General features: G+C 40.3%; 1 protein-coding gene across 1 annotated transcript; it reads right to left on the minus strand.

The window, feature by feature from the left end:
• Positions 1-27,665, minus strand: LOC123239710 (regucalcin-like). The gene is made up of 7 exons (XM_044667001.1): positions 27,610-27,665; positions 23,141-23,320; positions 10,522-10,704; positions 6,889-7,104; positions 2,756-2,887; positions 2,054-2,208; positions 1-558 (listed from the first exon to the last, which is right to left on the minus strand). The coding sequence occupies exons 2-7, from the start codon at positions 23,301-23,303 to the stop codon at positions 508-510; spliced, it is 900 nt and encodes a 299-aa protein (XP_044522936.1). The 5' UTR covers positions 23,304-23,320; positions 27,610-27,665; the 3' UTR covers positions 1-507.

Below are 27,665 nucleotides of genomic sequence, written 5' to 3' on the forward strand. Positions count from 1 at the left end.
TAGGGTAAGCATGCTGATATTTATTGGGTAGAGATGATATATCCTAGATCTTTTTTATAACAAAACAGAAGAATAGATGTGGTCCCTCTTCAAGTAGAGCTTATAAGGGAGGCAGGGTAGAGGTTGAGGTCAATTGATGGGTGAAGAATAATCCTTGGCAATTTCACAGCACTCTTTACTGACTCTTTTATAGAGTACTGACAGAATGATTAAGACTCATGTGATTGCTCATGAAGATATATAATATATTCATGTCACAAGGTGCTCTGGGATTTCTTCATTTGGCAGGGCAAACTAACCAGCCACAAAGACTCATCAACTCCAATGTGGCCCTTAGACATTGTTCCAAATAAAGACCAAACCAGCCAAAGGCTGTTATTTAATCTTTAGGGGAAAGTCAATTTTAAGGCTTCCCTTTTGATCTAAATCTATTTGAATCCAAGTTCTTCCGAAGCATTTCAGCAAAAGGAGAAGACTGGGAAAGTTACTCCGGAACAGGCTCAGGATTTATCCAGCAAAGGCAAATGGGGCGATTCCTTTTACACCCAGTCCAGTTATCTGTTTAAAAGAGAAAAAGGTGTTTGAGAAGGGAGAAAAGGGTTTTGGAGTAGAAGGAAAAAGAAAAAAAATGCATCCTTGATTAGTCTTTCAAATAATTTTCATATTTCCTGAATACAAATGAAAATTTATTTTTAATCTTTGCCCTAGAATTATCCTTAAATGTTTTCCCCTAACTAAAAGAAAGGTATTACATACTAAATTAGGCAGCTGGAGTAAAATCTAAGGTATAATCAGACTTCATTATTCACATGACACAAATCCACCTACCACCCACGAGCAATTAACTTGGCTTTTAAAAGGAAAATGTATTTCCTCTCCTTCATTCCTCTCCAGGCTGGAGTCTCCCGATGGACTTTATAATTTCCCAAAAAGCTCTTCATCTTGAAAGCTCACTTCAGCACTGGACTTCACATAGTAGAAGAACCCTCCACATCTTTGACTCCTCTTATTTAGCTAGCTCCTCCCAGAACTCCTTTTTAAGGAGTAGATGAAGGTCAAATATGTCTTCTTTCCTCTCTAAGCTATATTTTTTGCTTTCCTAGGCATTCTCTACCTTCATTTCCTCCCCTTCCTCATGAGAATTTATGCTCCACAGGTAGGGACTTTTCTTATTTCAGTTTTTATTTGTATTCCCATCACTTAGCCCAATACTTAGCATGTCCTAAGGGACTTATTGATTCTCTTTTTCTATCAGCTTCCTCCCCTGCCAGGTGAGGGGGTTAGACTAGACCGATGATCTTTCAGGTTCCTGCCATCTTTAAAATGCCATTTGTTGGATTCTGTTGGTATTTGCTTTGGTGGAACAAGAGTTCACCATAAGAGCCTGAACAGATTCTAAAGATGTCCTCACTAACAGCTCATTCCATAAACATAATATCAACAACAGACTTTGTCTATCACTGTGCCATACTCAGGATTGAGGGTATCGTGCCTGGCACAGAGCTTAAAGTTTGTTGAATTATTGATCTGTGCCCAATATACCCAAAGAGTCTTTCTAGCTTGCTAGAACTTGCTAGAGCAGATGCTTTGCTTTCTTGGTCTTTGAGAATTTACAGTCACTTCTCTATAATAATAGTCTCTTATTTGTCTTGTAGCAAAAGTACAAACTAAGAATTTGGGTAAATAAATGCCATAGGATGAACCAAAAGTCTCAGTGCGGTTTAAAACTATTATTAAAGCAAAGATTAAAAAAACAAAACCTAACCCTTACCTTCCATTTTTAGAATCAATACTGTGTATTGGTTCCAAGGCAGAAGAGCTATAAAGTCTCTAGTCAACTGGGGTTAAGTCAGTTGCCCAGGGTCACATAACTAGGAAGTATCTGCAGCCACATTTGAACTCAGGACCTCCTGTGGTTCTCTATTCACTAAGCCCCCTAGCTACTCCAAAGCTAAGATTTTTGGAACATCCTATATTGATGAAACACAAGAAAGGGCACCACCTGCTTTGATATTTCTTTTCCATGGAGTAAAGAAAAACAAAATCAGTTCACCTTGAAAGTTCTTCCTGCCTCAGGTTGTCTTGAAAGTTTATCAGGATCCATTCCATCCCGGGCAGAGGTCACATATAATTCAGAATAATCTTTTCCTCCAAAACAGCAGGAAGTTGTTTTATCAGTAGGCAGCTTTACTGTTTGAAGTCTTTTTCCTGGTTAGCAAAGAATTTTGATTTTAATTCAGTTCTATTGATTATGCAACTGCTCTGACAACTGGCCACCTTTCCTTGCAGAGGGACAGGGTCATGGTACAAAGACCCCTGGATTTGAAGCCAGAATATCTGGGATTAGCCTATATTTCATCCTAGAGAAAATGGGTATCCAGAGAAGTTTCTTAAATGAAGGATTTATATGATTAGAAGAGATTTGGGACTCTCAGGTTGTCAAACTTGTAGATAATGAGTGGCAGAGAGAAGATACAGAGATACCAATTAGCAGGTCTATTGTAATAATGCAGGCAAATGATAATAAGGGATTAGACTAAGGTGGTTGTGGTGTGAGAAGAGAGGGGATTCATGAGACTCTGAAGAAGTAGCACCAAGACCTACCAGCTGAAAAGTCTTAGGTTCTTTTCTGAAGACTGTCCTATCAATAATTAATAATAATTTTAAAAATGGATTCTTGTTCCCCCTGTAAAGTGGACACTCCACTCCATCGTCTTATGTGCTCAATAATCAAACAGGCCTATGGAGGACCTACCTGTTTCGGGATCTATTCGGATCACTCTCCCCCCATTGTAACAAGCCACCCAGAGCTTCCCTTCAGTATCAATGCACATTCCATCTGGAATCTGTTCTTCTTTTTCCATCTTGTATATACTCCTGCGGTTGACTAGGGTAGAAATAGGTAGAACAGTGCTGAGCATTATACAGTTTTTCCATAAATATGGCTTATTATTAAGATTGATTAAATATCAACTATGTATTATCTCTATATATCATGTGGTCCAGATTCTTAAGGAATTTAAATTCTATGAGACAAATGGACAGGGTGACATAAGATTTTTTTTTTCAAAATGCATCTTCTTGTGGGGGTAAGATAAAGAAAGGTTCATGTATATCAATTTTTATTATTCTATTTTTATTTAGTCATGGTTTTATGACAGCTTCTATGAAGAAGAAAAATGATAATGGGATAAATTATGAAAATATTTATTATTAGTTTTCTTATTAAAGTATTGAAGGTTATTTCTGAGATTGATCTGAACTGTGAGAATTAAGGAAGGCATGGAATGTTGGCTAGAAGGGGAGTGCAAATGACAGTTGGAAGAGCAGGGACTTCTGGGAGTTTTGGACCTAAATGAAGGTCTTTTGGGAGTGTGAGCTCATGAGGGAAGACATAGAATTCAAGCTCTATGGCCACCTGAGACACCTTTGAGGTTCCTGACCAATATAGAAGATCTGCTACCAGATATTCAACAACAACCTGACATCTCCTATTTGCTAGAAGTGCCTTCCAGAGTTTAGGGATTCTGGACTCCTTGGGGAGCAATTCCCTGAACCCCTAATTCCTTGGACCTTGCCATATAGTGGTGATGGCAAACCTATGACATGCATGGTCATTTTTGTATGGGGCCACATGCGGAGGATGAAACATTTTCTGTAGTATATAGATGACAATTCTACCTATATTGATTTACCTATTTTGGTTTATTAAACACAGTTATATATTAAAATTATACATTTTTGTTATTTAAACTATAAATATTGAAAACTTGTGTTTTTTTTCTCAAAGTGACACACCACCTGAGTTATGCTCAGTTTTTTGGTGAATTTTGACACACCAAGCTCTAAAGGTTGCCCATCACTGCCATATAGTGTCCCGCATATAGTTTAACAAACTGAGTAGAAATATAGGCAATAGGATTAGAGGGGAAGGGCAGGTGAAGCTTAGGATTGAGATAGACCTGGTCTCTCCTGGGTGAAGAACCTGGTAGGGCAAAATCTTAGGGTGTCCTGTACCTACTGTTCTTCATTATCCTGCACCCATTCCTTTAACCCTGTGTTTCAATAAACAAGAGAAAGATCAGATTGGGTTTAGAACTGTTTGGGAGATTGTTTAGGGATGGAGTGTAACAGTTTAGTCAGGCTGCGCTCCATCTTAAGCCTGGCCACCTGCTGTGAAGAGGGGGAGATTTTTGTGAACCCCAGCTCACATCAACACTGAACAGGGACATCACTCACTCCTCCTTGATGGGGTACCATTCCTTCAGACCCCCAGGGGTGGCACACCCTCCCAGGTCCCCCGTTTTTCAAGGGGACCCTATTAGTCTCAGAGTGTTAAGGGGTAGAAGTGAGAAGGGGATCACTATACAGACTCTACCTTGTTCCCAGTTACATCCCCCCACTCATAATACACCCCCCCTTAATACAGAATTCAAGGGCCCAGGCTCTGAGAGTGTACATACTGTGTGAGTGTCATAGTAGAACATTTCCTAGGGATTTTTAATTCATAAAATAGATATTTCAACTAACTCTAATCTAGGAATGCACTGACTTTTTCCCACATAAATGCACAACTAACGTGTGTGAGCTGTTGTTTTGACAAACTACTGCACTTTGTAGAGACCAAGTATGTGAGGCTGTATATTAAGTATGTAATTTGAGGCCAACTTAGAACATATAAAAAATGGGTTGGTTTAACTGGCTCTAAGAACCAAGAATCTAAGTGATCTCAAGAGGGATTGCATATTCTTAAACTCAGAACATGGTAACTGTCATATAAATGTCCAACATGAAAATAAAATCAATTGATATGTGTAAGAAAAAGACAAAAATAAGCCAAGGGCCTTATTTTTGGAGCAAGACATCTGTGCTGACAGATTTTTCTAATGCAATAGATTAGAATTAAGAGAATTCTGTCTTTTTCTTTTAAGAAACTGACTTCAGTTCTGTAAAAGATCCTAGTAGATTCTTGCTTTTCTGGTAGGACATCCTTTCTTTTTAAATATTGTCTTTTAAATCCATCCAAGTAATGAAATAACCTAAAGGCATTGAAACCTGAAGTTTTTTTTTAAATCAACCAAAAATTTGTTTTGCTTGACTATGCTATTTAGTAGAAGGATTTTTTCTTTTTCTCTTTTCCTCTTCAAAAAAAAAGGAAGAGGAAGGGGGCAGTTGGGTAGCTCAGTGGATTGAGAGCCAGGCCTAGAGATGGGAGGTCCTAGGTCCAAATCTGACCTCAGATACTTCCTAGCTGTGTGACCCTGGGTAAGTCACTTAACCCCCATTGCCTAGTCCTTACCACTCTTCTGCCTCAGAACCAATACATAGTATTGATTCTAAGGTGGAAGGCAAGGGTTTAAAAATAGTGGTTTTTTTTTAAAGGAAGGGGAAGAGGAGAGAGATGTGAGGGAGAGAAAATAGATCCTGTTGATTTTTAGAAATTAAATTTCTGAAGTAATTTTTGTCCCCACTATTTTATTTTATTTTATTTTATTTTTTTAACCCTCACCTTCCATCTTAGAATAAATACTATATGTTGGTTCCAAGGCAGAAGAGTGGTAATGGGTAGGTAATAGGGGCTATATTCCCACTATTTTAGATGAAATCCTAAACCAGAATGATCCAAATTAATTCTCTTATCTTTTGAGAGGCTATTCAAACTAAACTGATTAGTTATCTGGTGCTAATAAATATGTTAGGGTAGCTAGTTAGTATAGTAGATAAGTACTGGCTCTGGAGTTGGGAAAACATGAGTTCAAATCTAGTCTCGGACATTTACTAGCTGTGTGACCCTGGACAATCACTTGACACTGTTTACTTCAGTTTCCTCATTTGTAAAAATGAGCTAGAGAAGGAAATGGCAAACTGGTCCAGTATATTTGCCAAAAAAACCCAAATATGGTCAAGAAGATTGGACACGATTGAAACAACTGAATAATCGATATATGGAAAGTCACCATAAACAAACTTCTGCTTTATTCAATTCCATGTATCTTACCTGATACACATTTTGGTAGAACATTGGTAGAACCAGATCCAATAGAAAACAAGTGTATAAAGCTAATGTCAACAGCCCCTAACATCCATAATATAGGTGAGTAATGTTATTCTTATGTAAGCCAATCTTTCAAAAGATGCAGGATTTCATCAGTGTGGGTACCACCTTTCACCTGCACAAACTGTGACTCATCCTTACCTTAGTGGATGGTTTTTGTGCATGACTTTGGCCAGATATATTCATTGCCTAATATCAATCCTCTGGTTTATAAGCTTCTCCAAAGTAATCTAAGCTGGTCCTCATGAGGAAGGCACGCAATCCATCCCTCATTCCACACCTAAGTCCTCCGACTCTGGCAGGCCTTTTCAGACTTTAGACTTTGTTGGAAGAGCCTTTCAAGACCTCCCCATAGCACTTAGGTATTTAACCTGTGCTATACTCAGATTTCACTCTCTCTGATTAAAGGAATATAGTTTACCCGTACTCTATCTAAATTTGTATCATAATGACCCATATCACCACAAGTTCCTATAGCACTCCCAATATTAGAAAGCTCTCTGTTTAGATTGTATCCAAATAAGTCTGGCCTTGACATTTGGGGCAGAAAGGTTGACAATGACTCTCAGCTACAGAAGGGTCATCTATGTGGCTTAGTGGATTGAAAGCCAGGGTAAGAGATGGGAGGTCCTCAGTTCAAATCTGGCCTCAGACACTGCCTAGTTGTGTGACCCTAGGCAAGTCACTTTAGTCTCATTGGCCAGCCCTTACCACTCTTTTGCCTTGGAACCAATGTACAGTACTGATTCTAAGATGGAAGGTAAGGGTTTATATTTTTTAAAAACAAAGTAATAGCAGAGGGGTGACTTAAACAAAAGCAAAAAAATCCATACCAATCAATCCAGTCTGCAGATCGTAGTCAAAGGCATCCACAGAGTAAGATAGGCTATCAATGTAATAGAAGATTTTGTGATCCAAGGACCAGTCCAAGCCATTAGAGATGTCTACATTATCAAAGTACTTCTTCACAGTGCCATTAGGAAAGAGAGCATACAAGGAACCTTGGTGTCTCTCCAGTACAGCAGGGGCAGTTTCCTCAGCCATGGTACCTGCAAAGAACACAAGGCTGTGAAAAAGGACAAAATATATTTTACCATCAGGGTAGACAAACATTGTAGACTCGTAGATTCAGAGCTAGATGGAACCTGAGAATTAGTTCGAAATATTCTGATTCTATGATTTCGTTGAAAAGGGTAGGCACTAATGTGACACCTTAGTCAAGCCCCATGATTTTATAGATAAGGAAACTGAGGCCCAGAGAATTTAAGTGACTGGACCAGAGTCTATTGCTATGCTACTAAAAGAAAAACTAGTCTTTACGAATGATAGATGTCTCCACTAAGAATATGTGTATATTAAAATTAGCCTTGAGCCTTGAAAAATAAATTACAGTGATCTATCAAGTGCTTTAAATTGGATTACCAATAATTCTTTGATTAAAATAATTGTATCACTTAACAACCAAGGATGGGATAGTGGATTGTCTTTTAGACAACGTATAGAGATATATCTAAAAGTCCTTTGGCTTTTAATCATCTCCAATAAATTAAGAATTCTCACAATTTTATATCTTTTCATTGAGATGTAATAAGCCAAGAAAATGGGCAGCTAGGTGGCACAGTGGATAAAGTGCCAGGCTTAGAGTCAGGAAAACTCATCTCCCCCGAGTTCAAATCTGGCCTTGGACACTTACTAGTAGGACATGTCATTTAGTTTGCATCAGTTTTCTCATCTATAAAATGAGTCAGAGAAGAAAATGGCAAACCACTTAGGTCTCTTTGCCAAGAAAACTAAACACCAACAATAACAAAACCAGGAAAATAAGAAACAATACGGTCCTCTGTTGTAGCTCTACAGAGTAAGTTGCAAATGAGAGAGAATAAGAGAAAATAATTCTTTCCTTTCTTTCCTTTAGCAGGTAGCAAGTATGGCCCAGAAATGGACCAAACAGTGCAATTATCTCCGTTTCCTACTACGAATGGAAATAAGGTAGCACTAAAAGAGGAAACAAGGGGTGTTTTCCCCATACATCCCAATAATAAGCATTAGCCTCTTGGGGTTGGGGATTTAGGCACAGCATCCATGACGACCTTAGCCTTTCTCCAGAGTAAAGGTAGGTCGAGGCCGAAGGGGCTGCAGAGTTACTCTGTAAAAGTAACAGGAAAGACACTTTTATTTATATGAAAGGCTTACAGGAGCCTAGTCTGAGGCCCCTTAGAGCTCTAAATCTTTGATGCTATAAGCAAGTACTCTTTTTTTACATTTTTACAGATGAGGGAACTGTGCCCAGAAGAGTTAAGGAACTTGTCTGGGGTCACAAAGTTATTACAAAGCTGAGTTGTGGTTTGAACCCAAGTCTTTAAAATCCAAACCTAGCACTTACACTATTTCCTCACATAAAATAATGCTAGAATCTGAGCCTCCCCCCGCCCCCGCCTTAAAAATGATTATCCTGAAACAGAGAAACCTTTTGAGTATTCCATTTTGATTCAGAATTTCAAAAATCTAGGAATTTTTTTTTATTTTAAACCCTTAATTTCTGTGTATTGACTTATAGGTGGAAGAGTGGTAAGGGTAGGCAATGGGGGTCAAGTGACTTGCCCAGGGTCACACAGCTGGGAAGTGTCTGAGGTTGGATTTGAACCTAGGACCTCCTGTCTCTAGGCCTGGCTCTCAATCCACTGAGCTACCCAGCTGCCCCTAATCTAGGAATTTTTTGAGTGTAATTTGTTCTACCTCTGCTCCTACTATTATATTATCACCACTACTACTACATCTATAAGTACTTTGTAAAACTTAGTCTTTTTGTTGAGTTGTTTCAGTTGCATCTGACGCTTCATGACACCATTTGAGGTTTTCTTGGCAAAGATGCTGGACTGGTTTGCCATTTCCTTTCCCAACTCATTTTGCATGTGAAGAAACTATTGCAAACAGGGTTACATGACCTGTCCAGGGTCACACAGCTAGGAAGTTTCTGAGGCAAGATTTGGACTCAAGAATTCCTGACTCCAGGCTTGGTGCTCTATCTATTATGCTACCTAGATACTTAAAAACTGTTTAAATACTGGCTTACTACTATTATTTACTACTACTACTACTTTTTTCATTTTAATATTTTTTAAACCCTTACCTTTCTCTTAGAATACTATATATTGGCTGTAAGGCAGAAGAGAGGTAAGGGCTAGACAAGGGGGGTTAAATGACTTGCCCAGGGTCACACAGATAGGAAGTATCTAAGATTAGATAAGAACCCAGGACTTTCTATCTCTAGATCTGGTTCTCAATCCACTGAGCCACCTAGTTGTCCCCTACTATTTTTTTTTAAAACCTTTCCCTTCTGCCTTAGAATTAATACTAAGAATTTGTTTCAAAAGCAGAAGAGCCGTAGGGGCTAAGCAAATGGGGTTAAATGACTTGCCCATTGTCACACAGCTAGGAAGTGATGTGGGAGAAACACACCCAAGTTTGTAGCAGGGTCTCATTCCAAGAATGGGAGACTCAAACTCCATTCATTATAGAAGTAAGAAGAGAATTTTATTTGAAGAAAAATTCTACCTACCTTCCCCTACTACTACTAACTACTGCTTCTACTACTTCCACCACCACCACCACCACCACCACCACCACCACCACCACCACCACCACCACCACCACCACCACCACCACTACTACTACTACTACACTACTACTACTACTACAACTACTACTACTACTACTACTACTACTACTACTACTACTTCCTCTAGTACTATCTCCACTATTACTACTATTACTATTATTACNCCACCACCACCACCACCACCACCACCACCACCACCACCACCACCACCACCACCACCACCACCACCACCACCACTACTACTACTACTACACTCACACCCCTTCCTCTAACCAGTATAAAATACAACCCGTTCATGCGTTAAAGAACAGTCTTTGGGGAGTTCCTGTAGACCAAAAAATCTAACAACTGGTGATAGACCTTTTCAAACTAACCCAGGTTGGTTTCTTGCTAGGGCTGTCTGCAAAAATTTCTCCTGCTTCGTTAGGACCTCCTGGAGCCATGTTGGTGAACCTCTGGCACATATGCCAGAGCATGCCAGAGCAGGTTGTTCCCTTCCTCATCTCCATGCACCCCTGAGGACATTTTTCCCATCACCTGCCCCTCTGCCCAGCAGCCCAATGGGAGTACTTCCTCCCTCCTCTGTCTGGGGTAAGGTTGGGGGAGCTCACATATGGTGTGAGGGTTGCAGTTTGGGCACTCAGTCTCTGAAAGATTTACCATCACTTTCCTAGAGTCTCTATCTGCCAGAAGAGCATTTAGGAACCCAGGGTTGTTGCCATGATGGCACAGCCAAGAAAGACTTTGGCAGAGAAAGTTTGTCAGTATTTTTTTCTCCTCAACATGTAGCAAGCAAGGTTTTCCTTATAAGCATGGAAAGGAAAAGATGAAAAAGTAAGAATCATACCAGCAAAGTATCTCCCAGCTGGATCTACTTTCCCATCATTGAATCGATTATTTTTCTTATCTTGATCCACAGAAACCAGGTCAGATACCAATTGGTTTTCCCAGTTCACAACACAAAACCGAGTCCCTACTGTTGCAACATATCCACCACTCCGTCGAATGGCCACTGAGGTGGCCGGACTATCTGCAATAGCAAAAATAAACAGATATCACAAGAAGAAAAGTCAGAATGAATAAAATGCCTAGCATTGAGTACAATGGTATGGACAGAGCACAGGCTCTGGACACAGATCTGGGTTCAAATCCTACGTCGGATACTTTTTTGCCTGGGCAAGTTATTTAACTACCCCTGGCCTCAGTTTTCTCATTTAAAATGAGCAGATTAGATTGGCAGATAAATATATATATATATATATATATATATATGATCATAGATTCATTGCTAAAAGTTCGAATTTCAGACAACATCTAGTTCAAAGGACCATGAACTTTGACTTTAGTGGTCATCTAGCCCAACTCCTCATAGAAAACAAAATCCTTACTTTCTCTCTTAGAACTGATATTAAGTATTGATTCCAAGTCATAAGAAAGGTAAGTCACCTGGGTGACTTACCCAGAGTCAAACAATTAAGAAGTGTCTGAGGCCAGATTTGAACTCAGGTCTTCCCATTTCTAAGCCTGGTGTTCTATCCACTGTGCTGTCTAGCTGCTCCTTACCCCTTCATTTTACAGATGAGAAAACAGAGGCATAGTAGAGTTAAATGACTTGCTCAAGGTCACATAAGTAATAAGTGGTAGAACCAGGATCTGACTCCAGATAGATGCCTTTTATCAGCATCTATCTGATCAGTAAAATTAGCAATAAGCAATAATAATAACAATATTTATATAGCATTTAAAAAGTTTCCAAAGCTCTTTACTTATAGTATTTCATTTGAGACTTGTGACAATCCTATGAGGCAGGGGATATTCTTATTCTCACTTTATAGATGTAGAACCTGAGGTTTTATTGATTTTAAATGACTTACCCAGAGGTCACACAACTGTGCCTGTGGATATCTGGAGTGAGATGGGAGCTTAGATCTTCTTCCTTCTAGTATGCATGCCATATCCAATACAAAGATGGCGCTCTATACTACAACTATATCAGATACACTCCAATGATAACTTTGGTCATACAAGAATGTCCTTAGATGAATTTCCTGTCATTTGATGCTAATGGAATCATCTCTCTATAGCACATGGCTTTCTCCTGAGCCACAGATTTACAAATCAGCTTGACTGTACACATTGAGAAATGGTATTTCCTAATGCAAAATGACTGACAACATTGCTCAAGTTTGCTGACATTTGGTTAAGGATTAATGTTAGGTAAAGATCCCTGTTATCTTAAGGGGCATCCATAGTAAATACAAAGTTAACTTTTATCACAGTCATCCTCATCAATATTAACCATTTTTACTAACCACTATAGACATGATGGCCTGAGCCAGGTCTGGGACAAAACAAATTAAATAAAGGACATACTTGACTTCTAGGACACTCTGCCTTGCATCTTTGATTTGTGGGTATATGTGGCTGATCTCCCCTATTTTAAGTCCCTTAAGTGCAATAAAGGCTGTCATTTCATCTTTGTACTCCTGATGAATCAAAAGGATATCTTGGGGGGCAGCTGGGTAGCTCAGTGGATTGAGAGCCAGGCCTAGAGATGGGAGGTCCTAGGTTCAAATCTGGCCTCAGACACTTCCCAGCTGTGTGACCTTGGGCAAGTCACTTGACCCCCATTGCCTACCCTTACCACTCTTCCACCAAGGAACTAATACACAGAAGTTAAGGGTTTAAAAATATATATATATAAAAAAGGCTATCTTGCCCTTCCTCCCCTTTCAAAAAAAGTCAGCACCCTAAGATGGTGTTGCCATTGTAGATGTGAAATTTTGTCCAAATTCAAAAGGAGAAATAGAAATTATATTCTTCAGTGAGAAACTCTACCACCTCTGGAACAAAGAAAGTTGAAGAGAAAATTGGCAGGAATTCACAAACATCACAGGAGGCGCTTCTTTCTTTTTACTCTAAAACACTTATCTTTTATTGTAGAATCAATACTCAGAATTGGTTCCAAGGCAGAAGAGGGGTTAGGGCCAGGCAATTAGAGCTAAGTGACTTACTTGCCCAGGGTCAAGTTAGGAAGGGTCTGAGCCCAAATTTGGACTCTGGACCTCCCATCTCCAGGCATAACTCTCTATCCACTGAACCAGCTAGCTACCATTTATTTATTCAACCATTTATTTCACTCGACCAAGATTGCACGGACAATTGCAAAGACTCAACACTTCACTGATGTGAAGACTTTCTCTATCAGTACGGATTTTATAACTTCTGCACCTTGGGACAGTGAGGGGCAACCTTTTGAGCTTGGTGTGTCAAAATTCGCCAAAAAAACAAGCATAACTCGGGTGCTGTGTCACTTTGAGAAAAAAACATAATTTTGCAATATTTATAGTTTAAATAACAAAAATGTATAATTGTCAAATATAATTGCATTTAATAAACCAAAAATACACAAATTAACATAGGTAGAATTGTCATCTATCGTGCACAGAGTGTCTACACTACACTACAGAAAATATTTCATCCTCGGCATGTGGCCCCATATTTCTCTGTTTGCGGCTACATGTGGCCGCATGTCATCAAAAATGGCTATGTGTGTCAGCGTTGACACACATGCCATAGGTTTGCCATCACCGTCTTAGGAGATGGTTTTCATGAGTTTCTGAGATGAAAAACATTTGACTACTTAGTGAATAATCTTTAGTCAGAAGCCTCTCTATATGTAGGTTGGCCATTGAATCAGTCATTTTCTGTCATGTCTGACTCTTCATGAACCCTTTTGGGGTTTTCTTGGCAAAGACACCGGAATAGTTTGCCTTTTCCTTCTCCAGCTCATTTTATAAATGAGGAAACTGAGGCCAACAGGGTTAAGTGACTTGCTCAGGGCTACACAGGTAGGTAGTATCTGAGACCAGATTTGAACTCAGGAAGAGAAGTCTTTCTGACTCCAGGCCCAGTACTCTAATCACTTGTTCACCTAGCTGCTCACCTGGCCATTGATTGATTAGTAAGCACATAATCTATTGATAGGCCCAAGCTCAAAAACAAAGCACTAAATCAACCCAAGTTCCCAGCTTGGTAAGACGTACCAGAATTTGCCCTTAGTGGAGGCAGCTTTCAAGAACCCAGGATCACCTCCTTGTCATGGGGAGGAACCGCAACAAGGATTTAATGGAGGAAGTAATTAATGGTTCTACTAGGGCTGCCTGTGGGATTGAATCGATGGATAAAGCACTGAGTCAGGGCTCTTTAGTGGAAAGAATAAACATTGGACTCAGAATCATGAGAACTAATATTAAATTAAATCTCAGTTCTGACGCATACTCACTGTGTCATTTTAATCAAATCACTTAACTAACCCCTATGGTACTAAGTCTTCTCATCTATAAAATGGGCAATAAGAGACAACAAAATGTAGAGGCAAGAGTGATGATTTGGAGTCAAGAAGACAAGAGTTGAAATCCCATTTCTGACACTATGATCCTTTACAAGTCAATTAACCCCTCTTAATTTCAGTTTTTCATTTAAAATAATAATGTAAAATGTAATATAATATTGCAGCAAAACAAGGTTAGCTAGTGATCTCAGGGCTCTGAGCCAGGCTCAGAGATGGGAGCACCTGGGTTCAAATCTGGCCTAGCCATTTGATTATAGATAAGTCACTTAACCCCCATTTAGTAGTCCTTATAACTCTTCTGTTTTGGATCCAATACACAGTATTAATTTTAAGACAGAAACTATGGGTTTAAAAAAATAAAAACAAAACAAATGAATAAAGCTCATTTACAAAATGTGGATAAAAGCACCAAACTCAGAATTGTTGTGAGGATCAGATAAGATAAAAAGTACTTTGCAAACTCTTAGGTGCTTCTTAAATGAGAGCTATGGTTATCATTTGTACTATCTACAACTAGGATTGTTGTAGAGAAAAATGCTTTGTCAAGGATTTTGTGATTGCAAAATACAAATTATTGTAACTTGACTGCCTACGCAATCCACCCACTCTCATAAGCAGGCCTAGTTGGTAGCATCATTTATCTGACATGCTACTTCTTGTTAGCCTTGTCTCAGAAATAACAATAATGATGATGTCATTCCACTATAGATAGAGACTCTATCAACAAAGTGCTCAAGGATAGGGCCTGAAGGGTAGCTAGGTGGCTCAATGGCTAGAGAGTCAGGCCTGGAACCTGGTTTAAATCTGACCTCAGACACATCTGGGCTGTGTGACCCTGGGTTACTCACTTAATCCCAATTGCTTAGCTCTTCTGCCTTGATAACTTAGTATTGATCCTAAAACAGAAGTTGATTTTTTTTGGGTTTATTTGTTTTTAAACCTTTTTCCTTCTGTTTGAACCCAGAACCTTCCATCTCTAGGCCTGGTTCTCAATCCATTGAGCCACCTACCTGCCCCATAAGGTTACTAAAAAAAAATATGGGGCCTGGAATTTAGTAGGTTCATTTCCTTCCCTAATAATACTAGCTAGCATTTATATAGCACTTCATGATTTGCAAAGCTCTTTACAAAGATTTTCTTACTTTATTCTCACAATAACTCTGGGAGGTAAGGCTATTGTTATAATATCCATTTTACAGAAAAGAAAACTGAGGCTGGCAGGGGTTAAATGATTTACCCAGGATTACACAGCTAGTAAGTATCTAATGACAAATTTTTATACTTTTCAACTTTCAAAAGGAAGAATGTTGAGACAGTAGAGAAATAATGGGCAGCACAACTTAATTATAAGCACCTGCTCCTTTAGACTGAGATCCCCAAGACACAGTTGGCTCCCTCTGGCCCCCAAACATACAAAGCTATTCATGTCAGACAACCCTTCTTCAGGGTTCTCAATCTTGTTGCCACTCATGTTATATCTTTACAGAAGCTACATTTTAAGTAAGCAAGGTCCCGCAGCTGCCAGGCTGTGCCTCCCTCTGAGGTCAGGTTATTCAGATGTCTCTGCTGTGATGTCTAATCTCCATGGATAGCACCTTAGTGTTCCTCTCTTCTCCTTGACTAGTCTGAACAGGGAAAAATAACGAGTTTCAGAACACTAGGGCCGGAAAGAAAGCCAAAGGATAGGCCAAAAAAAAGTCATTTTTATTGTAGAATATTAAAACTGAAAGGGATCTTAGAGATCATTTACTGTTCTTCCTTCCTTTCTTTTCTTTCTTCCTTTCTTTCTTACTTCCTTTCTTTCTCTCTTTCTTTCTCTCTTTCTTCCTTTCTCTCTCTGCCTCTCTCTAACTCTGTCTCTCTCTGTCTCTGTCTCTCTCCTAAAGCCCAACTCCCCTATCCCCCACCACAAACTCACACCCACCCACGCATTAACAAGAAAGTCAACCTGAAATTTCTTTCAAAAATAGGCATGAAAAGAAAGAGTACCTGACATTTATTTATATGGCACTTTAACATTAGGAAATTACTTTAAAGACATCTGATCCTCCCAACAACCCTGTGAAGTTGCAGGTACTAAAAGACTGAGATCCATAGAAGTGACTCACTTATCTCAGGTTATACAACTAGTTAAGTATCTGAGGCTAGATTTAAAACTAACTCTTCCTTATTCTGAGGCCAGAGTTCTAGGGGAGCTGAGCTAGGAAAGAAGTAGGTGATGGGGATAGTGGGGGATGGTACAACAGCATTAATGAACTAGAGCAGTGATTCCCAAAGTGGGCGCTACCACCCCCTATTGGGTGCTGCAGCGATCCAGGAAGGCGGTGATGGCCACAGGTGCATTTATCTTTCCTATTAATTGCTATTAAAATTTTTAAAAAATTAATTTCCATACAAGGAGTTAAAGCAATTGTATAAAAAATCAAGCCATTCCCCAATTGATAAATGGGCAAGAGACATGAATAGGCAATTTTCAGGTAAAGAAATCAAAAGTATCAATAAGCACATGAGAAAGTGTTCCAAATCTCTAATAATTAGAGAAATGCAAATCAAAACAACTCTGAGGTATCACCTCGCACTAGCAGATTGGCTAAAATGAAAGAAGGGGAGAGTAATGAATGCTGGAGGGGATGTGGCAAAATTGGGACATTAATGCATTGCTGGTGGAGTTGTGAACTGATCCAGCCATTCAGGCTGGCAATTTGGAATCATGCTCAAAGGGCTATAAAAGAATGCCTGCCCTTTGATCCAGCTATACCATTACTGGGTTTGTACCCCAAAGAGATCACAGATAAACAGACTTGCACGAAAATATTTATAGCTGCGCTTTTTGTGGTGGCAAAAAACTGGAAAAGGAGGGTATGTCCTTCAATTGGGGAATGGCTGAACAAATTGTGGTATATGCGGGTGATGGAATACTATTGTGCTAAAAGGAATAATAAACTGGAGGAGTTCCAGGCAAATTGGAGAGACCTCCAGGAACTGATGCAGAGCGAAAGGAGCAGAGCCAGAAGAACATTGTACACAGAGACTGATATACTGTGGTAAAATCGAATGTAATGGACCTCTGTACCAGCAGCAATGCAATGACACAGGACAGCTCTGAGGGATTTATGGTAAAGATGCTGCCCACATTCAGAGGAAGAACTGGAGGAAAGGAAACATATAAGAAAAACAACTGCTTGAACGCATGGGTCGGGGTGGACATGATTAAGGATGTGGACTCGAAACTACCACACCAATGCAACTACCAACAATTTGGAAACAGGTCTTGATCAAGGACACATGACAAAACCAGTGGAAATGTGCAATCGGCCATGGGTGGGGGGAGTGCGGGGGGTGAAGGGGAAAGTAGGAGCATGAATCATGTAACTATGTTAAAAATGAATATTAATAAATGTTTAAATTAAAAAAAATTAATTTCCAGGGGACTAAGTAATATTTTTTCTGGAAAGGGGGCGGTAGGCCAAAAAAGTTTGGGAACCACTGAACTAGAGGAAGAAGAGAAAGAAGGCAGATGATGGATTCAGGATTAAAAGGAATAAGAAAATGAACATATATATTTATACATATGGAGAGAGGGACAGGGACAGGGTGGGGAGAGGGAGAGGGAGAACAGGTGGGAAAGTCTTAGAAAACATTCATTCTGACACTTTGTTTTATGGAACCCCTCCAAATTTGCCTTTGTCTCTTGGGAAATTGCCTTTTGGAGAAGTCTAGATTGACCCTTGTCTTAGACCAGTGTTGGCAAACCTATGGCATACATGCCAGAGGGGGCTGCTCCCTTCCCCCTCTCCACCACACCTGAGGACATCTCTCACATCACCCACTCCTCTGCCCAGCAGCCCAATGGGAGTACTTCCTCTCTCCCCTGTCAGGGTAAGGTGAGAGGCTCACATGAGGCAGTTTGGGCACTCTAAAAGGTTTGTCATCACTGTCTTACACTGAATAATAAACCTTAAAGTACCCAATGATCTCAGGCTAGATAGATTTAGTAGATATAATCAAATCTTAAGTACCCGTTTGTCTTAGAAGTTTCTCCCATTGTATCTGGGTCTCTCCCAGGTAGTCAACCCCTGGCTGGAATCCTCCTGCCCTTGTTTCCCATTTGCCCTTTCTGTCCTTTATTTCCCAGAAGGTATATAGGACCCCAAGTTCTTCAGCTCTTTGGAAAATCTCCTTGTGAGGTGCATTTTCCCCAGAGACATTATTCCTGGAGTCCCAGAGCTTGCACATGACTCTGTGGAGAACCAGATAGAGCAGTGTCTTCCTTGTCCCGATTAAAGCCTTTTTCTAACTACTTTGGTAGTTCTGTGCTTTTCAAGGCTGACAATTCATTTGTTTTTATGGAACCTACTTCCCAGAACAACATAGTATTTTCTTTGTATGGTCCCCGATTTAGCCCATTCACACACATGCCCAACTTGCTATTTCCTTTTGTGCTAGAGAAGAGGGGTATGTGGAATCCCTCCTCCTTTTCCTCTCCATGTTCCAAGACAATCTGACCAATAACAAAATGATCACTTAAAAAGGAATATCTAATTGAAAAAAGGTGGAAAATGAAGATACTAAATAGTCATAGTTCCATTTACACAAGGTATCTCCAAATTCTATTATCTTCTTTTTACTGATGAAGAAGCAGAAGATATAGTAGGTAAGGCATCCATCTATGGTTATACATCTTGGGGCAGTCACAAGACGATCATATAGGGCAGGTGTCTGCTTCTGGAGTCTGGAACTCTTTTCACTATTCTATAAACCCTATAAAAAAGCAGGCTAGAATTCTAGAGCCAGGCAGGATAAATAGTCCACTGTTCTATGGTGCAATTTCAGGACCCGAAGGTTAGGTAGGTGGCACAGTGGATAGACTGTCAAGCCTTGAGTCAGATAGATTCCTTTTCCCGAGTTCAAATCCAGCCTTAGATGCTTACTAGGTGGGTGTCCCTGAGTAAGTCACTTAACCCCATTTGCCTCAGTTTCCTTATCTGTAAAATGAGCTAGAGAAGGAAATGGCAGCCTGTTCCAGTCTCTGCAAGAAAGCCATTTTTAGAGTCAAACACAACTGAAAGACTAAACAACAGCAACAACAAATTTCAGGACCCAGGAGGTCCCTTCCTCACCTCAAAATTTCCCCCACTGGCCAGTTGATGGCTGAAATGCCACTATTAAAAGCTTTATTCCTTGGGCTTACAGCTTTGGTGTCTGGTTAAAAGACAAATATCCCCCAACGGCCCTATGTGCTTAATCTACACTCCAGCGTTTAAGGGGAGCAGGTTTCCAGGCTAGAGGCCAGAAAGAGCTGTAGAAATGTTATACTAGAAAATGATTGATCGATTTAAGAATCAGAGGTTCTAGTCTCATGTCTGACATTTCCTAGTTACGGGATCACTTATTCTGTCTGAGCCTCTGTTCCTCCAGCTGTGATATGGGTCAACTTTACCTGAAGCATTTGTCTCTCAGGGTCGTCCGTGAGGATAAAATGAGATAATATTTGCAGAGTACTTTGAATACCTCAAAGTCCTATGTAAATGCTAGTCATTATTATTATTATCATTATTATTTTTATTACCTACTGAGGAAAGGACCCCGAAGAAATAGCTGACAGGCTTCACTTAAATCTTGCCCAAGACTGATAGCCTGTTTTAAAACAAATTAGTAAAAATAAATCCTGTTCTAGAAAATGTTTTTTTTTATGTTTTTGTTTTATGTTATGCGGCTGGTTAGTACCTATCTATTTGTGGAAGCAAAGGCCCCTTTCCTTTGTGCATATGATATTAATATATTATTTAACATTAATATTATAGCAATATTTTATTTAATATTATATAATTGATATTTTATTTAATGTTTTAAATATTAATAATTTTTGTATTTTAATATTTTTCTTGAAAACACATACAGAGACACACATATACACACTTGATGATTTTGATTTCAAAGTTAACAAAGCGTGTGCACTTATACACTCATGCACAAATGCCAGTATAACTACCTGGCCTTCCACATTCAAAGGAAAACGGTAAATTTAGCACATTAGGGGAATGATTTTGATTTTCCAGTTTCAGGTGAAAATATGCAGTATCCCATAAATCAGAATTCAGTTTTATGCTTTCAGTTTACAGCCTCCCTCCCTCCTTTGCAGACGGGGAACACTAGAGATATTGGGTATTGCAAATACTGTCCGATGAGGTTCATATGTAGTTTGTTTTGCTGAACAACCTTTTATTGGTCCCTAGAAAAATTCTTTGTTAACAGGATGACTCTACTGGGAGGGGAGTAGAAAGGATACATTCAGAAAAAAAAAACACGGATAAACAGAAAATATAAATAAAATATGTTACATGAGTTTTAAAAAATGACAAAACAGGTAGTATGAGGGAGAGCATGGTGGGTCTTGACAAGATCTGAGTTCAAATCTAGCACCAACCCTTTTATATCCCTAGATAAGACTTAGTTTGCCTCAGTTTCCTCAACTATTGAAATAGAAATATCATTAGCGCTTATCTGCCAGGGTTGTTGGGGAAATGGAATGAGATAATATTTGAAAAGCACTTCGTATAATGCCTAACATATCTGCTGTTGTTCATTCGTTTCAGTCATGTCTGACTCTTTGTGACTCAATTTGAGGTTTTCTTGGCAAAGACACTGGAAGGGTTTGCCATTTCCTTCCTGAGGTCATTTTACAGATGAGGAAACTGAGTCCAACAAGGGTAAATGACCTGCCAAAGGTCACTCAGCCAGTAAGTGTCTGAGGCCAGACTTGAACTCAGAAAGAGGAGGCTTTCTGACCCTCTAGCTGCCACTTTATGCACAGTAGGTGCTCTATACATGCAAGTTATTATTGTTTTTTTTTTTTTAAACCCTTAACTTCTGTGTATTGACTTATAGGTGGAAGAGTGGTAAGGGTAGGCAATGGGGGTCAAGTGACTTGCCCAGGGTCACACAGCTGGGGAGTGTCTGAGGCTGGATTTGAACCTAGGACCTCCCATCTCTAGGCCTGGCGCTCAATCCACTGAGCTACCCAGCTGCCCCCCTACATGCAAGTTATTATTGCTCTGCTTTTTGAGGAAAGTAGTGAACCAATAGACTTAGTGGAACCAAAATCTTTTCAATTAATTTTTTTCTCATTGAAATTCAACACTCAGAGGATGTTTTCAGTCTTCTGAACAAGACCCATTTGCTGGCCTCAGGGATTTTAGTGTCTCTTTTTTTAGAACCCTTACCTTCTGTCTTAGAATCAATAATGTATAGTGGTAAGGGCTAGGCAATGGGGATCAAGTGACTTGCCCAGGGTCACACAGCTAGGAAGTGTCTGAGGCCAGATTTGAACCTAGGACTTGCCATCTCTGGGCCTGGCTCTCAATCCACTGAGCCACCCAACTGCCCCCTCTTTAATGTCTTAATACTGAGTCAGAATCTACCAGAAAGGGCACGACTCATTTCAGAGTTAGAGTTTCAGCTGTGCTCCTGACTACCTTTGTGACCACAGACACACGGCTTCACCTCTCTGCCCTCTTTCCTTAGATGTAAAAGGGGGACAATAACGCTTGTATTACTTATCTCCCAAGGTTGTTCAGTGGGAAATGCTCTAGAAAACCTTACAGCACTACGTAAACATGATTTCTTATTTCCTTAATGATAAGAACTAGCTTTTGTATAGCTCTTTAAGGTTTACAAAGCTCTGGAGGAGTATTATCTCATTTGATGCTCGCAACAACCTTGGGAGGTTGAGACTATCATTACCTGCATTTTACAGATGAGGAAACAGAGGCAGAGGTCACATACATTGGAAGGGTCTGAGGCCAGGCTTGAACTCAAATCTAGTGCAAGCTTAGTCTCTAAAATAGGGCAGCTAGGTGGGGCAAGGGATAGATTGCCAGGGCTGGAGTCAGGAAGACTCCTCTTCCTGAGTTCAAACCTGGCCTCAGATACTTATTAGTGACTTGCCTAGGGTCACACAGTTAGGAAGTGTTTGAGGGCACGTGTGAAGCCAGGTCCCCCCAAATCCAAGCCTGGCGCTCTCTCCATTGTGCTACCTGTCTTCCCTGCTAACATTACATTTCAAGACTAAGTCATTATGTGACCCACAAGAATCTTTATGTATGTTTCCTGACCTCTGTTTCTCTTTGAGTTTGACACCACTGATTTATACCAATAAAAGCAGCATTAATAATATTTACTACTAATAAAACAAATAACAACTAGGATATAAAACATTAAAGTTTGCCAAGCGCTTTACACATCTCATCTTATCTTCACAACAACCCTGAGAGATGGTGCTATTTTTCTATCCCCAATCTATAGATTGGAAAACTGAGGCAACAAAAAGAAAATAGACTTGGCCAGGGTAAGTTCCTGAGGCTGGATTTGAGCTCCAGTCTCTGAGTGCAGGGATCAATCCATTACTATCTATAGACCTACTAGATCTTGCTTTCACAATTCCGTTTCTGAGTATAAAGTAGCTTCAAAATTGGAAACCTCTAATGTCTTCCTTTGAATGCATAGGAAGACAGTTGTTTTAATTCACTGACCTTACTAAACAGTCAAAATAGTGGCACCCAGAAAAAGCAGGAAATTAATTTTTAACCCCAATTTAAAAAATCATATCTTGCATTGTTAGGAGGAAAAGTCCAGAGATATACCTTTGTACTCAGGCCATCTCTTTAAAAAACACACACACACACACACACAAAAGAAATCATACCTTCCATCTTAGAATCAACACCATGTATTGGTTCAAAGGCAGAAGAAAGGTAAGGGGTAGGCAATGGAGGTTAAGTGACTTGTCCAGGGTCACACAGCTAGGAAGCATCTACCTAGCTGCCTCCACTCATACTTTATTTTTTTAAACCCTCATTTCTGCCTTAGGATCAATACTATATATTGGTTCCAAGACAGAAGAGGGGTAAAGGCTACTAGGCAATGGGGGTTAAATGATTTGCCCAAGAGTCACATAGCTAGGAAGTATCTGAGACCCGATTTGAGCCCAGGACCTCCAGACTCTTGTCCTGGTTCTCAGTCCACTGAGCCACCGTGCTATCCGGGGATAATTCTTTAGAAGAAAAGGTTTGCTGTTACAAAAGACACTTTCTTAAATTAAGAATCTTCTCACCTACAACAATCTCCTGCACTTGATTGGTGAGTGAATTCCATCGGCAAATCTTCTTGCTTGGTATATCCACAAACAGGAGACTATTGGATTTTTCCTCCCACACTGGAGATTCTCCACACCTGCTAGCCTCCGGAGCAATGGCCTCAATCTTAATAGTGGACATTATCAGCAGAGATTCCCCTGGGAGCAGCAAAGACAGACAAAAGGCAGCATAAATATTCAGGCACCTAGAATTGCAGGACACTTGGCTTTTTTTTTCTTTTTAAGCTAAATTTAAAATAATTTTAATCAGCTGAAAGGCCCAGGGCAATCAAGGCCCTAGGAAGCACCTTGTAGAAAGGACACACATGGCATACTGTGTAAGAATTCAATTCAAGTATAAAAACAAGAAAAGGCCAATAAAAAGGGTCTTGACATAACCCCAAATCCCTCAAGACTAGAGCCAAAAAGGAATGCCAACTTACCAAGGATTTCTAAAGTGGCTTAAAAAAACTGAAAACAATGTTGGAACTTCAGCAATCAGACTTGGGGACCCAGGGAGTTAGGCTCTAGGAGGCTACAGCTGACTGAGAGCTTTCCTTTTATACTCTGTTCCAGACACTGAACCACAACCACACACGTGGATTAATAGGTAGCTTGTCTCTTCTCCTATCGCCCCTGTTTAAAGCAATCTGTTCTCCAATTGGTTCTTTCCTTTATTTCCAAACCCAGGGACTATCTTCCCAATGTTATCTTTAAAGCAACTATTTATCTCAGAGGCCAGATCAGCTAAACAGTAGCTAATCCTGCTTTCTGTTTTCCCTTGCCTCTCTAGAATCTGGCACCTCTTCCTGAAGGGATTTCTTTCCCAACTTTTGAGGAAAGGAGCCTAGGTATTCAGCACTTTTTATATCAGAGGATCTTAGAACTTGGTTGGAAAGGGATCTCAGGAACTTTTAGTTCTCTTAGTTTAGCACTCTTAGTTTCCAGTTTAGGAAACTGAAGCCAAGGGATATTAAGTGATTAGCCCAAGGTCAGTAAGACAATAAACATTCATTAGTTTCTTTTTTTTTTTGAAACCCATACCTTTTGCCTTAGAATCAATATTGTGTGTTGGTTCCAAGGCAGAAGAGTGGTAAGGGGTAGGCAATGGGAGTTAAGTCACTTGCCCAGGATCACAGGGTGAGGAAGTGTTTGAGGTCAGATTTTGAACCCAGGACTTCCCTTCTCTAGTCCTGGCTTTCAATCCACCAAGCCACCTAGCTGCCCCATCTAATTTATTATTCTAAGTCATGCATTGTGCTAAGTAAGGGCTGCTCTCAAGTTTTCATTCCAATGGGAGAGACAACCTGCAAATAACTAGGTAAAAGCAAGATGGTAGTAGGTGAAAGGCAATCTCAAGAGGATGGAAGGTAAGACTTGAGATAAGGTGAAGGAAACCAAAAGGCAAAGTTGAAGGGGAAGAGCATTTCGGGCTCAGTGGTGGAGAAGGAAGATGTTCCTCCTCATGAAGGAGGAACAGCAGAGCCAGTGAAGCGAAATTGTAAAGTATATGTGGGAAGTAGAGCATAAAAAAGACTGGAAAAGTAGGAAGGGTCCAGGTTCTGAAGAGCTTTAAGTACAAAACAGAGTTTATATTTGATTCTGTAAAGGTAATTGGGAACCCCTAGGGCTCACAGCACGGAGACAGTGGAAGAAGGGGAGAACGTGGCAGACTCTCATTAAAAAAATTTACTTTGGAAGCTAGAGAACGGCTTGGAGGGCAGAGAGACTTCAGTCAGGGAGGGCAATTAGAAGGCTATGGTAAGAGCAGCTGGTAGCACAGTGGATAGAGCACCAAGCTTGGAGACAAGAAGTCCTGGGTTCAAATCTGACTTAGACATGTCCTAGCTGTGTGACCTTGGGCAAGTCATGTTGGGAGCCATTAAGACTCCTCTTTTATGATCCACATCTTTTCTTATTGAAAAACATTATAGCCTTCTAGGAAAACTTTAAGTTCTTAGTAAACCAGCACTTAATGAGTTAACAGCCTTTTTTTTTTTTTTTCCACTCAGCTGAGTAAAGCTGCAGCTCTGGGTATATCTCTTTAACTGCTACCGCTGTCCCAAGGTCACGGAGTGGCAAGCTCAGGCAAAATAACTTTTAGATAAAGTGAGGCTCATTTTTTAGCCTTGGGACTTTTTTCTCATCCGGCATTATCTTCATAAGAAAATTCTTTGTAAAATTATAACTTTATTGTGCTTTGATATGACATAATTTGTGTTTCTGCGCAAATGCAAAGTTTGGGGGGGGAGGGGACAGTTCTTTTGTGTGAAATGAGTCTTGAAGTATATATAAGAAACTCCATGCTGCAAGAGATGGAGCAGCAGCATGAGCTGACAAAAAGATCTTCGTGTCCCATTATTTCCTTATCAATTAAACTGTCTTTATCAGATTATCTGGAGATGATAAATAGATCTCGAGAAAGTCACTTAACCCCAAATGCCTAACCCTTGGAAGGGATACTTAGTATTGATTCTAGGTCAGAGGGTAAGGATTTAAAAAGGAAAAAACCCTGATACTAATATAGAAGGGAAGGAGGAGGAAGAGGAAGAGAAAGAGAAGAAATCTGAACTAAGTTAATAAATACTGAGATATTCTTCAGCATTCTTATCATTATAGCTACCGTTTATATATTGCCAAGCACTGTGCTAACTGCTTTACAAATATTATTTCATTTGATTTTTATAGCTGCCTTGGGAGTTGGATGCTATGGTTATCTCCATTTATAGATTAAAAAACCAAGGTAGAGATCAAGAGATCAGGGTCACACAACTAGTTAGTGTCTGAAGCCACATTTGAATTCAGGTCTCCCAGACTCTAGACCCAGTGCTCTATCCACCTTGATGTCTAACTGTCCCTAAGCTAGTGGTGCCCCTCCAGGGAAGGAAACCTAGAGAAGGTACAAAATGGCAAGAATATGTAGATTGAATGCAATGTGGAAAGGCAATGACGTTTGAGATTATGAGCCTGAGTGACTGTGAAGATGGTGATGACCTCGACAGTAATAGTGACCTTAGAGAGGTTGTGTGTGAATTAGATATCTAGGGGACCTCCCCCACAGTCCAATCCCAGAAATCTCACCTAAAAGGTGTCACAGAATCATGTGTCTTAATTTGCTAGTGTGGCAGCTGAGGTTCCTGACCAGAGGTAGTCAAGGGATGTGATGTGTAGGGACTGGAGTAAAACCCTGGCCAATTAGAAAATCTTAAGGGAAGGGTTTAGACTGGTGATGGTGAAACTTTTAGAGGGGTAGGTGATGTTCTCAGGCACGAGTGGAGAGCGGGAGGAGGGAAGCCCAGCCACTGTCCCTCTGGATTTCTAGTAACAAACACTGGCAAACTCTGTGCTGGGGTGATGGCAGGCATGCCCATAGAGAGGGCTCTGAATGCCCTCCCTTCTCCCTCTTCCCCCCCCCTCGGGTGCCATAGGTTCACCACCATGGGTTTAGACTGAGCCTAAAATTCCAGTGCATGAATTAGGCTCTCTCATTCTCTGCCATTTTGGGGGCTTGTGAAAGAAGCTCTCTCAAAGCCCTCCTGTTAGCCAGCTCTAGCAAGTGGCACCATGGGGACCACACAGGTTAGGAATCCAGGAACCAAGACTTGTTAGGCTAGAATCCTTCTTTATTTCTTTCTCTTTACTAATAAATCCGTATAAGTTTAATTATAAAGTCTCCAAGGTTAATTTTTATATCTAACAGTTGGAAGAGAGGGATGGTAATGAGTTATTTTGGATATGCTGAGTTTGAGATGCCTGGAGGCAGCTAGGTGGCACACAGTGCATGGAGTATTAGACCTGGAGTTAGTCAGATTCATCTTCCTGAGTTCAAATCTGGCCTCGGAGACTTCCTATCTATGTGACCCAGAGCAAATCATTTAATCCTCTTTGCCTCCATTTCCTCATCTGTAAAATGAGCTGGAGAAGGACGCAGCAAACCATTCTAGTATCTCTGCCAAGACAATCCAAATGGGGTCACCGTGAGTAGGATACCACTGAAACGCCTGAACTACAACAATGGAACATCTAGTTCCAGTCTTCCAGAAGGCAATGGGTGATGGGTGACTGGACCCAGTCATCCAGATTGCAAGCTTCAGAGGCTGAATCTGACCACAGATTCAGTTTGCCTGCAGATTGTTTGACAAGATTAACCTTTAAGCAAGCTAACTCGAAAATGGCCTTGCCACTATCTCTTTGTGATAAGTCCCAGACACAAGGGGCAGCTTTTGCAAAGGCAGTACCTTACCCTGCAAGGACTCCGTGTTAGGGAAACTGGCAGCAAGTTCTGAGTTTCAGACTAGTTGCACAATGAACCAAAAGGCCCATTCTAAAGCTTGCCCTTCTCTCAGGAGAGGCCATTCTTCGGAAACCAGGGAGAGGGCAGGATAGGCTGAAAGATGGGGGAGAAGAGAGCCAGTGGAGGGGCGTTAGAGAAGCCTGAAGCAGTGTACCTGCCTGTGCAAAGAGCCTTGGGGATTTCCCTTCAGTGCTGATCCAATCAGTCTGT

This window comes from Gracilinanus agilis, chromosome 3 (assembly GCF_016433145.1).
Source record: "Gracilinanus agilis isolate LMUSP501 chromosome 3, AgileGrace, whole genome shotgun sequence".
Lineage (NCBI taxonomy): Eukaryota > Metazoa > Chordata > Mammalia > Didelphimorphia > Didelphidae > Gracilinanus > Gracilinanus agilis.